The following is a 24,141-nucleotide window of genomic DNA, read 5'->3' on the forward strand; positions in this document are numbered from 1 at the left end:
GAGAACTCTACCATTTCATGGTCGCTATGTCCAAGGCAGCCCCCAACTTCCACATCCCCCACCAGACCTTCCCTGTTTGTAAACAGCAGGTCTAGCAGGGCACCTCCCCTGGTAGGTTCTCTCACCAGCTGCAGAAGGAAGTTATCTTCCATACACTCTAGAAACCTCCTAGACTGCTTCTTCTGTGCCGAATTGTATTCCCAGCATAAATCAGGGAAGTTGAAGTCTCCCATGAGGACAATGGCAGGCAATTGCGCAACTTCAGCCAGCTGTTTATAGAACGCCTCATCTGTCTCTTCATCCTGGTTAGGCAGTCTATAACAGACCCCCACCAGGATGACTGCCTTGTCAGCCTTTCCCTTGATTCTAACCCACAGAGCTTCAACGTTGTCTTCCCCAGTTGCAAGTTCAATAACATCATAACAGTCTCTAACATACAGAGCCACGCCACCACCCCTCCTTCTTTGCCTATCCTTTCTGAAGAGCTTGTAGCCATCCATCGCAGCACTCCAGTCATGGGAGAGATCCCACCATGTTTCCGTAATGGCAACTAGGTCATAGTTTGCCTGCCGCACAAAGGCTTCCAGCTCATCCTGTTTGTTGCTCATGCTGCGGGCATTGGCATAGACGCACTTCAGCTGAGCCCCTTGCCTCACCCCTAATCCCGATGCCTGCCTAGGCACACCTCTTGCAGGGCTGGTTTTATCCCCTTCCCCCTTCCTCTCTAGTTTAAAGCCCTCTCTATAAGCCCTGCCAGCTCCTGGGCAAGGATGTGTTTCCCCCTTTGAGACAGGCCGGACCCATCAGCAGACCTCAGGCCTGGTGCCGAGTAAACCGCCCCGTGATCAAAGAACCCAAAATTCTTGCGTTTGCACCAGCCTCTCAGCCACATGTTTAGGAGATTGGTAGCCCCTCAAAAGTGGTATTCCAGTTCTTCTGTGCTTCTGCTTCAGGAAAAAGGAGAAGATGAAGCTTTTTTTTTTCTTCCCTCAGAAAGAGGCCAAGAGTAACCACATGAAACTGCATCTTCCACTATGAGACTCTGATGCCAATACCTCTGCCTAACTGACTGAAGAAGCACTTTTCCTTTCAAAGCTGTTATCTGTATTCTCTTGCTTGACTCTGTGCTCACCGTTAATCTGTTATATCAATCTGGAGTACTCAGAAAAATATTAACAATTACAGAAATTTTGGAAGGATCTAGTTGTGTAAATTCAGCCTGTCTTCTCAAGAAAGCCCAGAAAACACTACTGCATAAATTCCTATGTAATAATATAAGAATAGTAATATTTGTGAAGGTTCTGCTTGGTATTCAGACTCCTAACAGTAGTCCTAAGCAGATGTGAACAGTAAAAACATGAAAAGCATATATCCACTCTAATGTTCTTCCTTCTTCAAACTATTTTAGTTCATATATAAATTAATTAAATTTATTGTAGTAGTTATATAAATCATTAATATCTATATAAATTATTAACTATTTTATAAATTATTCTTTACTAGGATTTTTAGTATGTCTCTTTTATAATCCCTACTGACCCTATCTTCTCAATGCTCCTTCAGGTTCCCCTTGTATCCATATAATGCTCTTGGAACCACCACACTCTGTCAAGGAATCTTAAGTGTCACCCACCATTGTACTTTTTGTAACCATGCTCTTGCTAATATCATTTGATGATCCATAGTTCTTTTACACAAAGACAAGCATGCACAATCAGTTCTTATCTCAATCTACTCTTTTTATGTCATGCACGACTTTGTAAACCCTGGTCAATTCTCCTTAAGGAAGCTGGAGAACATTTAAGTCAACCTTTCCAGAGCTTTTTGATCATCCTTACTGTATTCCTCTGAACACATTTTGCATCCAGTATGACCTTTTTCATCTGAAAGATCAAGAGGCATGTATCTTATGCAAGGTGTGAATAAACTGTGAATTTCTACAGCGGCATAACATAGCCCACTGTGATCTCTATTCCTTTGTTAACAATTCATCATGTTTAACTTGTTTTTCTGACTTCTGTCACCTGCTGTGATTCTTTCTTAACCAGTCCATGAAGACTTTCCAAGATGTTACTTAACACAGTATGGGACTTTTCTCAGTGTTTACTGTAATATGGCATCAGTCTAATTTGGTATCATAAAATTGCAGGTAAATAAGAAAGTCATGCTCTCTAAATCACTATCATTTCACATCTTTTTCGAAGTCCTGGTATACCACTTCATAGCATGATAGAATCAGAATCCTGTTATAGTCTGGTCTCTGAGATGATCCAGTTTGCATCCATCCCTGGAAGAAGGCGTTGTTACAGATTAATTTATTTTCAGAGGCTATCTCCTTCACAGTGAAAGGATGCTGAATTCCTGCTCCAGCCTTCTTTAAATCAGAGCACATAAAAGTATATGCTGTAGAAGTAGTATCTATCTCCATAATATCTTAGCAGTCTGACGCTGAACCTTTACAATCTGGTTATTTTTCCTGATGACTGATAAACTGTTCCTGTTGCAATCTTACTTTGCAGTATTTGTTTTTGGAAAGGATTAAATCTAGTGTGGAAATGCTCATAACAGGACATGGGAATCTTTTAAGGCATACTCTCTTGCATGAACTGAAAATCACTTGAGTACTGTTAATTCTTAGCCAGGAAATAGTTATTTAAGGGCAAATGCCTTTAGATAGCAGCTACACTTACAGCGTAATGAAATTTGTAAAGATTTGTAAAGTTCAGGTTGTACATACTTTAAGGAATCACTGCTTTCAATTTTGTCTGGCCTTATTTTATCACCTCATTAATAAGATTTTCACAGAGGTTCCCAAGAATTATTTGACACTTCTTTTTCAAGAATAATAGGCCAAGCAAAGCTGCTTCCTTCTCTACCACAATTTGTGTTTGCTCTTTTTCAAGACTGTGAAGACATGGGAGAAGGACTAGGCAAAAACCTGTGCTTGTTTATGGAACACTCTACAGCAGTATCCTTGTGCAAGTATCTTAAATCCATGTTTTTCTTCCTATTACCACAGGTGTTTGCCAAAAAGTGCTGTCTTGCTGATGACAGTGTAGAACCAATTGTAAAGAGTAACCTATTTTCACTTAATACAAACTTATGTTGTTCCATCATCATATGATTAGAATTTCTTAGCAGACCCATATATATTCATCCCCATGTACAAGGGAAGCTATCATAATGATATTCAGCTGTTTAAGACAGTTGTAAATTTCTGACTGGTAACTCAAATGCAGCATCCATGTACAACACAAATGTCAGTGATTTCTTGAAAATAAGTCAGGAGAGGTCATTGTTAGAAGTATTTCTGTATGGTTCTTTAGCAGCTGATGAAAGATTGTTAGTCCCCAGGAGCTCTATCATTTGTACTTTGTTCAAATTCTGAAGTTAAAGGTTATGAGTGCTATGGTACTGCACAGGTGCACCATGAGCAGTCTTTCACTCAGAATGATTCTCATTTGTTAAATTTGGAAATGTGCTTTCTCCTGGCCTTAATTTTCATGTATTTCCTCATATTCTAAATGGCAGCTGAAGGCAAGCAGAAATAGTGAGTAATTGATTTAACAACCTAAGACAAGTACAGGGAAGTAGAAAAGTTTGTCTTAGTGCTTGCTGTGACCTGAGAGAGCTTCTCTAGACTTTTTTTCTAATCTGTACCTCAGCACCTTGGGCCAGCAAAGTGGCCTTTAAGCTTGAATGAGCATGCCTTTTTTTTTTTTTCCCCTCAGTGCAAAGCTCCAGTGTTTCATCTTTTCAAACTGTTTTACAGCACTCAGAGTGGAATTATATTGACAACGTTAGAATTCATCTCCTAGAGGAGAATACTGTGCTCCTCCTGTTAAGTGCTAATATAACATTTATGTATTGGTACCTTAATAACAGCCCCAGCTTGCCTAATGAAAGTACTGAAAGCAAACAGTACTCAGTGAGATTTTATTATAACTGGAGTGACTGCAATTTGCGACAAATTATCCCTATTTTTGTTCCCATATCAAAAACAGAAATGCTAAAGCAATTGCTATGTGTTTGCTATAGAATTAGACTCCACTATCGTTAATATAGAAGTAAGTGCATTTCTCATGTAAACAACTCACACAGGTCAAACATCAAAGATATTCTATGGAAAATGCTTGTCAATAACCTTGCGAGTGCCTGTAACATGTCATTATTTCTTCCTCTTAAAGTTGAGAGTGAGTGGATTAAAACTGAGCTTGTGAATTGAAGGTACTGAGAGTTATATGGCCTTATCAACTTTAGGTAAAATGACAGTTTTGTCTTGTTATTATTTTTCCTTTCAGAGATCAGGCAATAGACAGTATTACCAATATATACTGCATGGTAAGCAAATTGGTACATAAAAATGTTATTATCTGTGTTCACAAAGATGATGTAAGTCACTAATCTCAAAAACGCTTAATATATATATTGTCTCTCTTAAAAATTGAGGAAAAAATAAGACAAAAAATATCTTCTGGACAGAATAAATACCTAAAATTCTTCAAATGAAAATGCATTTGTTCAAAAAGCAGATAAAGATTATGTACATTAATCCTTTTTGAGAGCTTATATCGTAAAATTCAGGTTTTTTCCATGAGTAGACATTGTCATGTAATAGGCGTATGAGTATATGAATTTAACTGTAAGGTAACACCAGACCTCAATGTGTGTCTGGCATGGATGGAGTTGAATTTCTTCATAGCAGCCCTTAAGGTGCTGTGTATTGGATGCATGAACAAAGTGGTGATGACATGTGTGCTTTAGCTACATCTGAGCAGTGTCTGAGCAGCATAAAGACCTTCTCTGCTCCTCACACTGCCCACAAAGCAAAAAGGCTGGGAGTGCACAAGAAGCTGAGGGAGGCACAAGCAAGACAGCTGACCTGAACAGTTCAAAGGGATATCCCATGCCATATGGCATCTTGTGCAGTGATAAAAACTGAGAGGAAGTGGGTTTTGGAAAGGCACCCATTGCTCAGAGACTGGTTGGGCATAGGTCTGCTTGTGACAGGTGTTGAGGGATTGTCTTTGCATTAACTGTTTTGTATGTTTTCCTTCCTCGCCTTTACTTCACTTATCAAATTGCTTTTATCTCAGACCTTGAGTTTCTTCACTTATACCATTGGGGTGGGGAGGAGCAAGCCAGCAGCTGCAGAGCTTCACTGTCAGGTGGGCTTCAGCTCACTGCAAGGCCATTCCTCAGCTGGCATTCTGAGGCCTCTGCTCTATATTCTGGTAAAAAAGCATAGAATACATTGCAAAAATATGGAAACAAGTTAATACTTTTATGAACACATTTTAGGTTTTAAAGATAATGCTATTTAGTGTACTTAAGTGCAACTGATTTGTACTGACATAGTTGCAAACTGACAATTTCTTCCTCTGTCTCATGGTATAGCACTGAAGTGTTTTGAAACATTATATTCACTTCCAATACCTGATAATGTGTTCCAATGTAAAAATTTTAGGATAAATCACAAGTAAGAAGAAAGGCCTTCCCACTTCTTTAATACCATTAGAGGAAAAGGAGGTCAGTTTCTCAGAGTTAGTTTACCAAGTAAGCTAATTAGATGTGTTGGTTGATGTAAAAACAAATTATTGTGCTTTCATAATAACTGCTATTGAGAAGATGCTCTTGTCTTGAAGAGGGTTTATTTAGAATCGTAGAATCATAGAATCATAGAATGGTTTGGGTTGGAAGGAACCCTTAAGATCATCTAGTTCCAACCCCTTTGCTATAGACAGGGATACCTCCCTCTAGACCAGCTTGCTCAAAGCCCCATCCAGCCTTTGAATGCTTCCAGGGAGGGGGCATTCACAACCTCCCTGGGCAACCTGTTCCAGTGTCTCACCACCCTCACAGTAAATAATGTCTTCCTAAGATCTAGTCTAAACCTACCCTCTTCCAGTTTAAAACCATTTCCCCTCATCCTGTCGCTACCTGCCCTTATAAACAGTTCCTCCCCAGCTTTTCTGTAGGCCCCCTTCAGGTACTGGAAGGCCACTATAAGATCTCCTTGGAGCCTTCTCTTGTCCAGACTGAACAGCCCCAGATCTTTCAGCCTGTCCTTGCAGAGCAGGTGCTCTAGCCCTCTGATCATCTTCATGGCCCTCCTCTGGACCTGCTCCAACAACTCCATGTTCTTCTTGTGCTGGGGGCTCCAGAATTGGATGCAGTACTTAGACCATTCTGCTATCCACAGTTGCCCGAAAGGAATCTTTGCTATATTTAAACTGTATCTTTAGTATTCCAACTTTTAAACTAAATCCATATATTTTATTAATTAATTGCTATAGCTTCAGTGATTAGTAGTATTTCTATTCCTTAAACAATAGAAATTTTTTTTATTGAAATGGACAGAAATTGCCATATACAAAAAAGATTTTTTTTCATTGTTAAATATGTTAAGAAAAGAATTTAGTTAAATGATAAAGGCATAGTGGTAGTCTAAGATGGAAAAAATGAGCAGATATTAACTGCCAAATTCATAGTTGGTCAAAATGACTTTAATAAGAAGGAAAGTTTACAGAAAAAAAACAGCCACCATGAAATAGCTGTACTGCAGATACTTTTTTTGATATATCACTTGAACGGAAGCAACGTTAATTTCTACCAGTTATGTAATATGCACAATATTTTGTTTATCTTTTAGGTTGAAGATCCAGAAACATATAATGAAGTACCTGCAGAGTGTGGGATGCTTGCTGTGGTTGTTGTAACTCACTTACCCAGAGATGCTGCCATCGAATGGCATGTTACTGCAGTAGTTGATGACCCACTCCAAAGAAAACATTTTGCAAAGAAGATGTTATCAGAGGGCTTCCAAATTGATTGTGAATCTGTGAAGTCCAGTTCTGCATCTTGTGCATCAGTCTCTGTACGTCTGAGCTTGATTTCACCACCCACTTCTCAGCTTGATTTAGATGGACCTGTTCATGACTTAGTTTCTATGTTTAGACAAGCTGTTGAGAAACTTTCAGAAGATTGCAGTGCAAGTCCTTTGTCATTTAGAGCTTTCTTCAAGAAGGATGTCTTTGATATTGGAACGTTACAATCAGGTAAGACTTCTGATAGAATACAGGTATTAATACTAAGCATAATGTAATTTGTTTTACTTCTACATAAGGTTTGATTACAAAAAAAACATGTTAGAAGTGCTTTTTAAGGAAAAGCGCAATAAGATATGTTTGTTCTTTCGAGGCATATTTCTCAAATAGAAAGGTTCAATTTTTGGTGACATTCAAGTCCAATTTGAAACTCTAGTTTGCTTTTTCTGATCCTTATTTTTAGCAGCATGTTGGACTAGATGATCTCCTTCCTATCTGATATATTCTATGATTCTATAAAGAAGAAATTGCATAAAATCTGGCAGCCTCAGAGTCAAACATAGGGATCATGGAATTCCCTGATAAGCAGGGAATGTTCTGCTTAAATATTATTGAGCAGTAGTCCATTTTTGTCCCTAAGTAGAACTATGTTCAAACAACCGAACGTCTTGTGTTAACAGGAACTTTTTGGAGAATAAATAATGAAATATTAATATTCTGAAACAAGAAAATACTGTTGCATCCCAGGATAAGATGGTGCCAGTTTTTGAAACAGGCTAATTTCTTAGCAGTTTAATTAGACAGATTTTTTTAAGTTAAAAAGTTTAATGTTTTTCCCAGCATTTAGTTTTATCAAAATCACATTCCTTTACCAAGTAAAAAGAATAAAGAACAAAAAATACAATGTTGCAACTATGATTTATTTCTTATGTGGCACATCTGTATTTTTGGCTGCACTCAATTTGGGAAAACTAATATTATGCAAGAGCACAAAAGCTTCCTTTATCTGTCAAGCATACAATAGTGGTAGATCATACTTGTATTGAAATTAGTAAGAGCTTTCTGTCAATCTGAGAAGGAACTAAATCAGATCCTTCATCTATATTTGTCTCAAATATGCATGCACTTTAAAAATCTTTGCAAACCACAACTGATCCATATTAATTAGCTGACATAAATGTTAGCACTCAAATATTCTACTGTCCTATTTTTTTTCTTAACCTGCAGCAGTTTTTGAAGAAAATTCAACTTGACATTGTTTAATAGGTTTAAAGTACAGGAATTGAAAGCTATAAAAATGTGGCATAGCATAAGCATATTTAATCCAGGAAGCAAGAAATGAACATATAGTCTGACAGAATGTTGTTGGTTTTACTATATCTTGTTTAAGAGCTAAAAGGAAACCTGATAAAACATGTTTCTGGCATGGGATTAACATTATCATTTTGCCTGTTCTCTTTCTTATATTTCTCAGGCCATAAAATAATTACTTCCAAATGAATTTAATTTGCTTTATTAAATATATTGCTCAATATAATGTGTAAATTGTGTGCATGAAAATGTGATTCAATTTGATTCATGTTACACTACTAATGGCCCACATATAGAAAGTTGTTTTGATATTCGTATATTCATTCTAGTTGTGTTCAGATCTCTCTACTGTCATAATAATTCCTGTCATTATAGCAATTTTATCATTATCTTCATGGATAAGAAATACACTCTTGCAATCTGTAGAATATATATAATACATTACATTTGCAAGTAGCACTAATTCATTGATAAAGACTTTAAAAATAACTTTTGTCTACTTAGGAAAAATTTCCAGAAAGTTCTTGTAATGGGAAGAAGAAATATGCTATTTGAAAATAATTTCTCATATTAAAAGTTGTTGATGAACTGTCTTTTACTGATAGTTTCAATGAAATATAAGACTACTGTGTATATACATTACATGATTTTGAACCAGAAGAGTAATTTTTAATATATTATTAAGACACGGCGATATTTTTAAGTGTCCTGTTTGTACGTATTCTTGGAGCCTTGAAAGGCATGTAGTCTCCAGTGAAGCCTCTTTACCTTTCGAAAGGATGAAGCCTATTAATGAAATATATCATTGACTGTCTTTTATACTATATTTGTAATCAGATTTCTCATAATTGAAAATGTACTCAAATATATATTAACACTGAGTTAAATAAGCACTTTATAAGGACTCCAAGATTCATATCTCTATATCCTAGACAGTGTCAATAAGCAAGATAAAATAGTCTGGTTTAACTCTAGAGTCTTTATAGGCCGTATAACTGAATCAGAACTTTCTTTTGATTCTTATAGTATTTTAACAGTTTAGAGATTGCTAAGCTCTGATGACCATACTTTCTTTCAGTTTATCACAGTATACTCCTGTGTTCTTTTTCAGCTTTAAAATGGCCCTCAAGTTTCATTTACAAATACCCATTAACTTTTCAGCCTTCCTCCTAAATTTGGATTCAGCACCATGAGAGGAAAAAAGATGATTTTATTACCCAGAATTTTAATTTGTTACCTGAATAGATTTAGATGTTTACATTTAATACACCTAGGCAAGTTCAAGTAAGCTGCTTCTGCTTCTGGAGTGCTTGTGGGTGCATGAATCGGAGTGGGGCAGGCGAGTCACAAGAAGAAATTGTCCTGACATCTGAAATAGAACTATTTTGTGTCATGTCAGTTCTGAGTGTAGCCTAAACTTGCTTATGCCTGCCTCTGTAGACTTCCCTAAGATAGAGTGTTTGAATGTCTCTTTGTAATAATTTGTAGTACCTCCAAAGGTTAGTTTCTGTTTTACAGCAAGCCCAGTTGCCTCTCAAAAATTATTTACATTACTGATCAGATAGTAGATAAAGCTGTCTTTCAAACATAAAGAAGCGTTCTACTAGGAAAATGAATAAAGCAGGAATGTTCTGATAATGAAAATCTGAACCTAATGCATGGAGCTTTAAAAATATTCTTCCCTTGATATGGCTGCCTGAACACAAATGATATTGAGAGAGCATTTTTTCAGTTGCAATTATTAATTCATCTCAGGTAGTGCTGGTTGCTAACCATCTGTATGATGATCCATTACTGACATGTTTGATCTTCAACACGTGTTAGACATTGCTAGTCCCATAAGTAGACCTGTCCTTTTGGAGTTTTCAACTACAATCAGATCTGTTGTCTGCTGGGGAATGATAATATTAATAACCTAAGAGGGAATGCTAGACATTGCTATTCAAATATTTTTAATGTGAAGCACATCAGACAGATGTATCTATAATGGAATAGATAGAAATTATCGTGTCTGAAAAGGTGATAGATAGGGCTGAGGAAATAAATATTCCAGTCTTACTGGAGTTCGGATGGACTTCCGTCATGTCATAAGATTAGTAAATAGTCTTGAAAAATTCTTGAAAGAGCTTGAATCACAGGTGTATTGTCTCTTCCAGCAAAAGCATGAATAAGAAATAAAGGTACCTTTTTTTTTTAGATTAAAACTTAAAATCACTAGAGTGAAAGAATGCTGCCACAGATCTTCTCAAATAAGCTTCTGATAAGACTAATGCTTTTTTTGATGCAAAGAAATTGAACATTTATTAGGAACAGTCCAAATAAATTAGAGAAGTCTGTTTGTACCTGACACAGTAAGACGAGAACAAAGAATATATGTATAAATATACATATATATGTAGTATAGTTCCTCTATCTACTGTAACAGGTTATTGGAAATTGCTATAAGAAGTGTTACTGATGTCAAAAGAAGCTAAAGGTTTGTGATGCAAATTTGAGACAGATAGCCTTCTGTCATTGCAAGACCAGATGTAAAGTTTTATTGAAGTAAGTGTAGTACTGATGGTGAACTTCTCAGAGGCAATCCCTCATAACATACGAGAGCATTATGGGCACCATGCTGAGACTGCAGAACGCATAGAAGTAGGAGGATTAGATTAAGCTGACATACATACTTAGTAAGAAGCTGTTAAGCCTTTAGAAGTCTTTAACATAAATTTGACTATTTCTTTCTTATTCTCATTTAAATATGCATTAATATAAATGTGTCAGGATGATTTGCTATACCATCCATTTGACTAGATTATACTTCAGTATAGGGAAGTTGAATGCTCATAAGTCATCCCATTATGATTTCACAAGCCTTGTTCACAAGATGTATGCAAAATATTTTTGAATATTTATTAGGGAGTAGAAAAGGTCCTGCATTTACCACAACATCATATTACATAATCCCTTTTTAATACTATAGAAAAAATGGAGAATATAAAAAGGCAAAAGTGAACAGGAATAGAAATGCAGTCTGGTATCAGCATTAAAATGAATATGTAACTAGTTTAAAATGTGGCTCTACTCCGTAAATGCTTAGAACTAAAAGGATCTTTGTACTCTCATGTTTATCATGCATCAATTATACTGCACTTAACTTTAAAAAAATAATTATGATACCAATTGAGTAGAGCTCAACCAGACTGGAAAAAATCTTTCTTGAAATGGGACTGTTTCTTTTGGTGAAACAGAAGCCCTTGTGATTAGGCACTCATTTAGGAATCCTTGCACTGACATAGTAAATCCCTGAATCATGTGAAACATACTGCTTCTAAACTAAGTATTCCATTAATTAAGATACTGCATTATCAACACATTTTTCTAGACATTTTCTGAAGTATGTGGTTTCTAGTATTGGTAGATACAAGTTTTGTAGTGTAAATCTCAGAGAAGTGGAACTGCACCAAATGAACATAACAGTACATTTTCTAACAACATGTCTATGTGCGCTAGACTTACAAAAAAGTAAATCTGAGGTAGTTGTTCAACATCTATTTGCTTGTTTGTCTTAAAGGAACATGTAGAGAACCCAAGCTGCTAGTGGGTAATTACAAACAGACATGGTCAAGAAACAGATTTATTGTCCAACTGTATTTCTTAATTTACACAGTTTTAATGTCCTGTTTATCACAGTAGCTGCAACATCAAATCTAGATTAAAAAGACAAGGAGATGTAGTTTCTAGTGAAGATATTGGAAGCAACACCAGGAATTAAGTACTTATGAGATTTCTAAGATTTGAGAATGTCTTCTGAGGAATTTGTCAAGGCAGTACCACAACCCTCCTTGTCTCACTGAGATTATCAGTTTACAAGAGTGAGGAATTACATTTTTTAACAAATAGGAAAACTTATTCAAAACAAGATATCAATGACAATATAAGGTGCTATTCTACAAATGTACATATCACATTTATATATACATATTAATCTATTTGTGTGATTACGAAGAATCCTAGAAATCACAGATGTAGGTATTTACAACTATATACAACTATATACCTAGTTACACACTCAAATAACCTGTTTTCTCAAGGTTATTTAAGACGTGTTGTCATGGTTTTATGATTTTTGGTTGTTGGTATTCCACATCATAACATCGTGTAGTGCACTGGGAGATAAAGAGTTAATGCTCCAGTTCTGTGGATCGTGGATAGTTCTGGGTACTTGGTTCTCAGAAGAGAATAACTACACTTTGCAGAGGACTTTGCTGTTGTTACCAATTTCCGCTCAGAGGGAAAGATAACAGCTGTTCACATATCACAGAACTTCCATTTTTTCGCTCCTGCTTGTCTGAGCAGCATCTTGCTCCCTAGCTGTCTTACCATCAGCGTTAGAGTAAGGCCTACCTTAATTTTGGACATTCTCATTTTATTGGATTTATTAGCTTAAATTGTTATTATATTGTATTATACTGTGTTATTTTGCATTCCGATATCTTATTTAGTAAATCAGTTTGTTTCTCCTCAGATCGTTGCCACTGTTTTGTTTTTAGGCCCATCTCCCTACCCTTTTTCCCTTTCCCAGGGCGTGGGTCCACGGGACCCTCTGCCCCATTAGTCATGGAACTGTGCCGAACCCGCCTGTAAACTGCTGACAAGTGTATATTGGGCAAAACAAATGGAAATCAAGAACAGGTGGAGTTATCCAGAAGTAATGCAGTGGATGCAATGATTTTAAGAAGTTTCTGCAGCTTTGTCTCTCTGGTCAGTCTCCAGAAATATGGGCAAGCACCTTCAGCAGCAGCAATGACTTCAGAGGAACACAAAGTGTTTTTTATCTTCTATCTAGATTTCAGCATTGCTGATGCAATGATTCTTGTATAGTTGCTCTGTTGTTTTCTTTATTCATTAGTAGTCCCTTACTGGTACAATAAGAATAAAGCAAATGAGTATGGAATCTCAGACATTCCAAGAATAAGAGTGGAGAATATGCAAACAGCATTTTCAGTATTGCATTTCTCATCACACATAGATCTAATCAAAGATGTGATGCCTTCTTTTGCCTTTTTTGAGATGATAAAATAATTATGACTGCTTATGAGGGGAGGAGTTTAGTACAGACATTACAGTTCTAGTTGTTTTTTTGCCATAAGGTAGAGCAATGTTACTCAGTGAGTGAATTTCAGTATTGAAATTACTCGTAAGAATTAAGACTAATAACGTGCTCAAAACCACATTCTGGTAATTTCCAAGATCTATCTTGTAGCTTCAGAACAACACACCAAAAAAATTTAAATATTCTATCTGATTATCCAGTTCCCAATCTACAAGTAATCCCTACAGCATATTTTCAGTTGGTTAACTTATAGTCCACATTTCAGGTCCTAATGATGACCTTTTCCCTTTCCCTTAAAATATCTAAGAGTCTGTAAGAGGACACCCTTTCAATATTCAGCTACTTAATCCATTTATTAAAATTTTCTTTCATCTTATTCTTATTTTTCTTTCATCCCAGTGTCCATAGTTGTAATCATACTTGCTAGTTCATATTTTTCTTCATTGTTTGTCACCTGTGTAACACAGGTACTCCTTTTTCTTCCTGTTTACAGCCCTCAGACATTCATAAACCACTATCAAGTTCTCCACACACAGGCATACAGACGTTGCTATATCAAAGCGAGCTGTTCACAGTCAAGTACTTATTACCTGTGTTTTTTCCTATTCTTTTTCTACATTTTGTACTAACTAGGAGAGCATTTATAATAGGCTACGATTTGTGGTTAGAAATAAAATTGATTTGTATCTGACCAGCTTTGCGATCATTGCTTAATGAAGTAGTGGTTGTGGCTAACAGATAATTTGGCCGAACAGAAATATTTTTAAAATATCATGATGCTGTCTGAAGTAGACTGTAAAAGCTGAACCTGGTTTTCTACCAAATCTTATTAATTTAGGCTAAAATAAAAATCTGAGAAGTTGCCAAACTGAAAGAAGAGGAAAATTTGACTCTGAGTTCTTTGCGTTTCCTGTTAAGAGAACAAAGAATTTTTCAAGTATAGTTCTTCAAGCAGCAGAACTAAGCTGCTACTCAAAAAATAGAGAAAGAAAAAAAAAACAGTTAAATTAGTCCTTGGGGAGATGCTTCAGACTTTAATATATATAAGCAATTAGGAAACATTGATGTGATTCATGGGTGTGTTTGAAATGACATTTTAAAAGGGTAAAAGCAGCTAAATTTGGTAGGTCGCTTTGTAATCTTGCTATTGCTATCCAAAGTATCCAGCTGAAGGACCTAATATATTAAATGACTGCTAAAAGGCTGAAAGTTTTTGTACCTGTTTTCCTTGCAATGTTACTATACCTACTACACTTCACTGTGTATATCTCATATAAAATTATGGGGAAATAATTTTTTGTTTGTTATCAAAGCCTTGCAGATTTTTTTTATAATAATGTTGCTTCTTGAATGAGTTTGCATAGGAAAGTGTATTATACATGGATGAATTTAAAGTATGTTAAATTCCTGCTTCTGAGCAGTAGCCTTTATTCTTTTAGAATAAGAAATTTATTTTCTAACCACTTGGTGCCAAGGGCAGGTAATAAAGTTAGAGCTCCTTCTTACTCAAAGCATGTGACATCTGAAAGTTATGTATTGCGTAGCTGTATATGAAAACCTTGGCTAAAATTTTAAATTGAAATAAGTTCTTTAATTAATTCACTCAATGTTGGAATAAACATTTTTATACAGAGCTATAGCAATGCAGTTGATTTAAAGCTACCTGTCTACAATCTCACATTTCTTTCTGAATTTCTGCTACTGAAATCTAAGATACATTTGTAGGTTACTCTGTGCTCCTTATCATGTTTTCACATTTTGTTGACGTGTTTTTGAGTTCTTCAGCAAAGGAATCAGTAACATCTCTCTTCTTGTTTTCTTTTTCTTTGCTCTCTTTTTCTGCTTTTTCCTCTCATTTAAACAGATTAGTAGATGATAATACCTTTTGATAAAGAGAATATGGCACTAAGAAGACTCAATACATTTATGTAGGTAAACTTAAAGAAAAGCTCTGCATACAATTGCAATATATTCCATGAATTCATTCCTCCCAGAGATGTATTTTTTTTCTGAAAAATACAAAACACTTTATTAGTTTTTATCATTAAGTAGTGATAAAAAAGCATAATAGTGAGCTTCTTAATTATCGGATTCCTTGACAGAAACATCCATACTTGCCATTAAAGTCAGATTATTTCCATTTTTACAAACCAAAAGCTTATGTTTTCGCATTGTTTTGAGCTCTATGAGTTACTCTATGAGATATGTTATCTAAGCTAGAACACTTTCATCTTTATCAGGTGGTTTTGGAGGCTTTTTCTTTATTTAAAAGTATTTTCAATTTTTGCCCTTTTATCCTTCACCAGTTTCGTATCCGTAGTGTAAATTCAAAGTATGCAGGAAAACTCAAAAACTAGAGCAGTACAAGTTTGAGTAAACTAGACAGCTGTTGCATAGTGTAATTTTTTGTGTGCTGTCTCTCAGGACAATGATGGAATTGTCTGGTATAAAGTTGTATGCTGTATGACTGGAGAATTTTGATTAAGAATATTTTTGCAAGCTAATGACTCAATGAGGAGCAGATTTGTTGTTCTTGCAAACATTTGTCATATTATATAGACATTTAAGTTCATAAGGTTCCTAAGATATTGGCAGATGCTAATGAAAATTAGATTGGTACATGATTTCATGCATATTTCCTTCATTTCTTTCTGGCTAAATTCCTAGGCTATTTCATGAAATTGCATTATTCTTCCATAAGTATATATAATAAACATTAAATAATACGTAAGTAGAAAATAATCTTTTCTGTCCTGTATTGTATTCTTCTGCTTCATAGAAACTCTTTTGAAGATGCAATATGTAGTGTAACTGTGAATAGAGTCTCTCTGTGGTTGTGGGCCACAACCTAAGTGATGTGACTGTAGGATTATGTCTCACTGAAATCTTAAAAAATGTTATTTTCTTAGGCTGGAAAAAAAGAAAGATATTCACATCTAAGGATCTAAAAATAATTGCCACAGTATTGCTTTTGTTTCTCTGTAAAACTTTCTGAAAATTTTATTACTGAATCTGATTGAAATCATATATTTCATCATATCATATTTCATAATCATCATAATCATCATATTTCCTTAACTGGCTTTTGAACATAATTATATTCTAGTAAGACCAGGTAAGTAGAGCACTGAAGAATTGTTCATTGAAATGCATGCCTTGTTTCAGAAAGGGCGACGAGATCAAATCTGTTTTGAGATTGCTCTTCTATTGGGCATAACTACATCATTTTAGAATTGTCAAGGGATCTTGTCATTTCCAGACTTGTATTTTGAACATGACTAATTGAAGGCAGCCTAAGGCATTTTCTACAATTATATACATGAAGATAAATATGTTTTAATTTAGCTGATTACTCTATTTTTTCTTTGCGTTAACTGCATAGAATGTGATTGGAATTATTTTCTTTCATAACATGTAGCATAACTTATCTGCTGTGATTTAGTCAGGTATTTTGGTCACTCAAACTATAACAGCAATATAAATAGTCAGGATCTCTATCTTTAGATTAGGCCTTTTAAAATTGACATTTCTTCTAATTTCAAATCTTTTTTTTTTTTTGTCAGTTGTTGTTTTTAGCTGTGGTTGCATGCAAACCACTTGAACTTTTCATCTGATACCTTTAAAAATTCAGATGCTCAAACCTCAGCTGTTTAACAATGCTTTCACTAAAAGCACTGCTTGTCATTTTTGGCTTAACTTGTTGTGTAGGAGCTTTGCAAAATTTCTAAGCACATTAAGATGTCCTTTTGATAGGAAACATGTTGTGTAATACTTCCTGCCTATGGAGATTAATGCTATAATACTTGCTCTACATAAAGTTTACCATATGATATTGCTTAAAAATGTCTTTGATGGGTATTAATTGGAAGGAACATTCTGGTGTTTGGTGTTAGGTGGGAGTTATTCTAAGCAGATTGCGTACAATGCTCTTTTACAATTTTCCTCGTGTTATATTTCACTTTTCAATGAATATACTACAGACAGGCTGAAAAGCATTTCAAAGTTTTCAGCACAACCCCTTTCAAAGTCAGTAATTATACTAAAGAGACTTTACCAGTTCCAAGGTACATTAATGCCATATTAAATAATATTTGGTGTAAAAGATGATATATTTTTAGCACTGAGTTGTCTAGGAACGCTCAGTTAGTCATCTTAATCTTAATTAAAATATATCCAGTCAGTTCCTCTCACTATGCCATTACGGAGAAAAAAGCAGACATTTTCTGTAGATGGTAAGACTTACATATACTTTCCATAGGAAAGTAAAACATAGGAAAACTTGTTTTTGTTTTCTGGCACACAAACAAAACCTGCCCAAACATTAGTGGAAGAGCATTAGACACTAGCCAGGAGGAGCTATGGAACTAGAGCAAGACCTTGGCCCTTTTGAACCACAGTGATTGTGTAGAGAGATTGCAGTCTCTAGTTTATCTGAAGAATGATCCCTATTCTCATGTATCACATGCCAAGGCACATAAAACAAGCCCAAGTTTCAGAAAGTACTGAGGGTCTGGACTCTTAAAATTGAATCAATCTGAATACCAGATACCATATCATACTGATGTTTTGTCTCTTAGGTGAAATTAAATCCCAATCTATCGGAATTAATGGTAATTACATTATTGACATCACTGGGAAAGAATTTCAGCAAAGCTGAAAGAGTGAAATCTGAGGCAGGTACAGTGTACCAATTGCAACAAAACAAGATATAACAGCCAAGAGGCAGCGGTCTAAAGTTTCTAGATCCAGAAAAAGGAGATGTGAGTGACACATAGCAGAATATAGCAAGCGGCTTTATAAAGCCAAAGCTTCTGTTTTACAAATGTGTTTTTCTGTAGAAAAAATATGATAGGTAGCAAGAAGTAGTGAGCAAAACTATGCATAGAGAAATTCACAGCTTGGATTCTACTGGGTGTTATTTATTAAATTAGGAGCCATTAATATATTTTTCTGTCTCCAGTTCAGAAGAAAAATAGTGGCACAGAAACAAAAGAAACATCACAGATCACAATCAGTCCTCACACCAATCTACAAGCAACACTTCCTGATGGTTGTTGTTAATATTTTAAAAAGAACAGTTTTTTTTTATTAACAGCAGGAAAATAAGTATTTTAAGAGAAAATATCCCTCCTTAGACTCTTGATATAGTGAAATATTTATGCATCTCATGTGAACTGTTGAGTGCTTTCCATTGCATGGAGACAGCTGGAATCCATTTAAAGTAGGGATATGGTCAACAGCCTGAGTGGTTTATCTTTCATGAAGGAGATAAGTAGTTCAGCTTTGCTTCAGTATCATGATTCTTAAGCAAAATGGAAGATTCTTTTGAAGCACTTCCGAAGCAATATGCAAGTCAGTGATTATGATGGGTCATGCCTTGCATGGTGAGGTCTAAAGCTTGGTTTTAATTTGTTGAGTGGGTGCAAAAATAATGTCACCTCTCATCATATAGAACAACTCCTTAGTTATTAATTTGTAATGATGGGCTGTTTTGTAAATTAAGCAGAACATCTCAAAGCCATTTGAAATGCCCTGTTTCTTTGATTGAGTAGACTTTGAAAACATCTGTCGTTGTCCCCTCTATCTCTGGCTTTGTTTCCGTAACTTCAGCTGATATTTGTGCAAGATCACCAAATTGCTTAGAAAAATCATGGTCTCCTACATAAAGCGCTGAGAACAATTACTGAGTTGATATTTTATTTGATTTATTAAAGTTTTTCAGAAGATTTTCTGTCTTTTCTGTCCTTACAAAAGCAGTCTTACACAAAACTTAATGTGTGTGTATTTAGGGCTCTGCCCTGCAGATAGCATTCTTTCACATTGATTTCATTGACCCATATGATATATTTAAAGTTTTGACAAAATAGTAGAGTGAGAAAGAGGAAGTTAACACTACGTTTTCAGGGTTCTTGCTGACTCATCACCTTGTAGTTTAAAAATAGAGCATGAAGCAGCTTCTATACATTCATTTCATGGTATACAAAGTTGAACTATAGCAGTGCTAATTTAGCCTTTTACTCTTTACATAAAATCAACTGAAAAATAATATTGTTGTTTAAATGATTCTTATAGTAAACCTCACGTCATCAATTAAGAATAACAAGGTGGTATGATTATAAATGATTATGATTTATTTACTGCATAACACCAACAGATAATGTGGTTTGTAGTGTAAATATCAATCATTTCTTTAGCATACAAAATAGCTATGAATTATTATTTTCCAGAAAACCAATCAAAACAACAAATGAAATGGAAACTTTATGAGAACATTGGGAAAGCTGCAGGAAATACTATATTATCACTTATTAGGTTATACTGGCATCATGTCAGCTGGGAAGAAGCTTTTAATGAAAGGGCACTATATGACAATAACACGTACAGCATTATAAATTCTTTATCTGTATATGCGCACACCTTGCAAATTGACTGATTTGAAATAGTTATTTTCAAGAGTTATAAATTACTGTGTTTTTGAAAATTGTTCTAGTAATTATGGCACTAGTTCAGCATGTATCCACACATAAAGTAATTAAATCTGTGTGTGCTTTTCTGAACTGAAGCTTGTCTAAAATTACCCTGCTAAAAGTGGCCCCATATTAAGACTATTGAAACAATAAGAATCCTACAGCAAAATTCTAACATGCCTGAAAAACTAAGTATCTAGCAGCCAGAGGATTGTGACAAATACCTTAAGTTAGAAGTGAAAATTAGAAAATTAATTGAAAACAGAAATTTTTATATTGCCTGCATAAACAGACTTTATATATGCAACTTAGCCTTAGAAACACTTCTTGCAAAATGAACATATTTTGAACAACCAATTATTATTATCAAAAAAGGTCATCTACTATGCCTTAGATAGTTTCTCTGTTTAGAAGCACAAGTTATTCATTTTTCTGTGTTTTTAAGTCTTTGTGATGTATTTTTTATAAATATTCATATTTTCTTTGTGTTCTCTCATTTTTTATTTTCTTAAACAATAGAAATTTCACTTGCCTAACATAAATAAAGATGCTTCAAACTCTTCCATGCTGCTCAGCCAAATTAAATTAATGCTGATGCTCTGCATCCAACAGGATGCAGAGATAAAGTATGTCAATGAGTGTAGATCCTCAGGAGAAACTTGATTTAGACTGTTTCATTTTCTTCCTTTTAGAAACTTAGGACAGTCACTGATCTCGTTTTCTAATGCAAAGCTTATAATATAGTATAAGTTCATTAGGACATTACAGTCGAATAACATTTACAAACCTAAAATGTACAACTCCAGTATATGGTTATAAATAAAGGTAAAATGCACTAAAAATAAATATAATAATTATATAATATAATATAATAATAATATAATAATATATAATATATAATATATAATATATAAGATAATAATTATAATAATATGATAATAATTATATAATAATTATATAATATCATAAATAAGGTAAATATGCACTTTTGTTGGTAAACAAAAATTTCAACCAACAAAAATTTCATTTTTAATAACTGCTCAAAAAATCAATGTAAAAATAAATATTTTTAAAAATGTAAAAAATCTAATGTAAAATTGTATTTTTTCTCCTTATCTTTTTACAAGTCAATTTGATTTATCCCAGCTTGGAATATTAGACTAGACATGAAAGTGTAGGAATATTTTACGGTTAAAGTACGTATGTATGCACCGTTGTATATACAGGTGAACATGAATTTTTCCTCTGGCTCCCATCTCTGCCAAGAAAATTTTCCTCTTGCCAGTCAATTGAACCTAATATCATCTTAGAATACAGAAAACATTTAAACATTTTAAACAACAGAATTCTTTTTCTTCCCCCACTCCAATATTTAATTCCTATTGCATTTGGAAAGAGGAAAATCTTTATTTCTTAACAAGAAAATTGTTTCCTGAAAGTAGATGGTCATAGTCAAGACTGAATGAGTAAAACTTAAGAGAGGATGTTGAAGGAAGGAGATGGGTGGAAAGGATTGTAGGGGCCAGTAGATAACTAAATGGGAGCCTGATCGTACCATCTCAATCACCTCTAATTTTTGGCCATTTTTCCTGTCATTGTGGCTGCTGACTGTTGCTGGAAAGGAATGAAGGATAATTCTGGCCCCTTTCCATTTAATTCCTCTGCTTACTTCTGAGGCTGCTTGCATCATAGCTTCCATCATGATTACATGACTGTATAGAGGAGGATGTCATTCAGGTCCTGTGAGATTTTAATATTTAAATATTTAGGAAAACACTTAGGTGATAGTTGTTTTCTCTCACTCCCAACGTTCACTGGATTAAAACATGCAATATAATTTTAAAAATGAAATTTGCGTATCAAAGTCCTCTCTCTGAAACTTCAGTGGCATGCCCTTTGCCGTTGTCCCTATTCTTTCTAATATTATTTATAGCTTCAGTTGCTGATTTCTGTTGAAATTTTTCTGCATCATTCATGTAGCTCCAGTAACAGTCTGACAACATAAAAACACAAAATTGTATCAGTAAAGCAACACAGCCTGCATTCTTTACATTTCAGACCGTGCTGTTTTAACTATGGTTTATATGTAGTTTAGTGTTATGTATTAGGCTTTTCTTTTTACCTTTGTTTTGCTGAACTGTTTCATGTTTTCTGTGTTTTTCATGTGTTCATTATTTGACTAAGCAGGCTGTTGACACTTTCATTCTGAATTTTTAAGAAGTTTCGGATATTTTCTCCTAAGCTGCAATTCAAACTCACTGATTTTAGAGACCATTTTAAGTTTCCAGTGTTATGAAGTCTGTCTTGAACATGTTATATGTCATTCAGTTTTCAAGCAAAACACATCTGATTGCAGCTCAGCAAACTCATCTTGGCTTCTTTTTACTTTGCAGTGTCTAGCATCTGAAGTGTCTTTCTCTTCTTAAAATAGACACTGGCACTGGCAGTCACTGTTCGGGATTCAGCAAGTTCATTTTCTAATATCCTATTTGGATACACTATTTCAAGTAACAGAAAACAAATGTTGGCCCTACACTCTTGGTTCTTGTATTTGACGAACTGCTTCTCCTCCATTGTTCTGACGTCCGTTAATCTCAGAGGAATCTCACAAGAGATGCATAATTTTTCTTGCAAAGGCTAGGTTATATCAGAGTGAAACAACTCTGCATGATTTTCGTATAATCACAAGGCAAATTGCAAGCGTGGTAATTGGGAACAAGTGCATTCTGATCATTTAGAACTCTTTATAAAAACTTCTCAACAACTTCTTACAACTTTAGAACTCTTAATAAAATCCTCATGGAAAAACATTTCCCCCACATTGATCACCTTTATTAAAGAAAAAAAAACAGACTTGCAGGTACACTGTAATCCTTAGCCAATATTTTGCAAATCAGCTACTGGTGTTCCTGCAGCTATAGTTTCTCATTTGACTAGTAGTGTTCTGTTTGGAAAGTGACAGTTCCATATTAGCTCATTTGAAAAATGTTCTTTGACCAGATATGAATCTTTATCTCCTCCTACAGGCTAAATAATTCTGCATGTTTGGAACTAATTGCATCAGCTTCATTAATCTGTTTCATGATCTTAAAGCTCCTAGGGGTGTTTTAATCTGGTGTTTGAGGTAACTTTCTTGATCAACCCCTGAGCTTCATCCTGTAGCTGTGAACTGAAGTTGACTAGTTCACTAGGTTGACTAAAGCTGTTTGACTGTGATTGCTGTTGCTTGCCTTCTTTATGGATCACAGATTTTATGTTAGATAAATCTCATAAAAAGTCAAGTAACAAATAGGAAAGAAATAGAATTTATCTAAAATTTACGAAAACCTTCTGTTGTCCCTAAAAGCATAATCATGACCTTCTGCTGAAGAGAGTTGAACTTGTAGCCACAGGGAACATTTCACACAGATTGTATTGCAAGATTGAAGCTGAAATGAAAGGCCAGATAGTTTAGAGCCTTTCTGTAGGCTGTGGACCAAAAAAATTGTAACTCCTGGAGTAAGTTCAAACTGTTAGTGATTACAGAAAGGCTGTCATCTTGTTCAGTGTTCTGTCCATGCAGAGCTTGTTTAAATTTCATTAAACGCAGCATTAGTGACATTTCCAGGGTAATATGAAATCTACTGTAGCAAGGAATTACCTGGAAGTAGAAATTCCACTGTTCTGACTTTTTCTTATTTAGCATATGAATTGTATTTTGAACTTCTGCTTCTATTTCTCAACTATTTTCTTAGTCATTATTTGTTTAAAGATGAAATCTTTTTAATAGCTGCCACCATTACCATCAAACCATTATCAGCTGATTTTTCTTTCCTATATATTCTTGTTATGTTTTTCTTCTTTTGCCTTCAGGGATATTACATTGGTCTATCACGGAATTTAGTAGACAGGGTTTTTAGTAAAATAAAAATATGTATCTAGCTGTAGCACGATTTTATATTTTGTGGTCAGGGTACCTAACAAAGGAGTTTAGCAGCATTCACCTGTGTTTTGTAGAAAAGGAACCTAGAGACAGGAGACAAAGGTAGTGACTAATTCAGGTTTTCTTAGTAAGCCTGTAACAGAAATTGAACTTTAGTGTCCTGAATTCTAGCCAAATATTTTCTCCAACCTACTCTCCTGCACAGGAGTGCAGATTCCAAAGTGCAAAAAGGCAGAAAGAGAAGATGATGTAAACATGTATTTAATTACATTTATTAAAAATTAAACATACACAATTCATGAAATTCTGGTTTCACATAATTTAGTGGTAAAAAGCCTTTTGATTTTAGTGGAGTCGGGATTTTCTTCAGGTCAGGCCTTTTTTACACTGTTAGGTCTTTCTTCTTTTAATTCCTTCTATGAAAAAAAGAATGTGCTGATTGTTCTGAAGAGAATCAAGCTTGTTTTTTCTCACCATTATTCTGACATATCTCTTTTTTTTGGTGGGGCTGCT

The 24,141-nt window shown here is 34.8% G+C and overlaps 1 protein-coding gene across 12 annotated transcripts in view; it reads left to right on the forward strand.

The window, feature by feature from the left end:
• Nucleotides 1-24,141, forward strand: part of DPH6 (diphthamine biosynthesis 6) — a 216,523-nt gene that overhangs the window by 149,222 nt on the left and 43,160 nt on the right. For 11 of the 12 annotated variants that reach the window (XR_002440236.1, XR_002440237.1, XR_002440235.1 and 8 more), the window contains one exon: nt 6,653-7,058. Coding sequence is in view for 9 of the 12 variants with exons in the window: in XM_021401712.1 (XP_021257387.1) it covers nt 6,653-7,058 (406 nt within the window). In the remaining 3 variants the exon portion in view is untranslated. Of the gene's footprint in view, nt 1-6,652; nt 7,059-9,249; nt 10,329-24,141 lie in introns of those variants that run through there. The other variant, XM_021401717.1, reaches the window with a different exon arrangement.

Source organism: Numida meleagris, chromosome 6 (assembly GCF_002078875.1).
Source record: "Numida meleagris isolate 19003 breed g44 Domestic line chromosome 6, NumMel1.0, whole genome shotgun sequence".
Lineage (NCBI taxonomy): Eukaryota > Metazoa > Chordata > Aves > Galliformes > Numididae > Numida > Numida meleagris.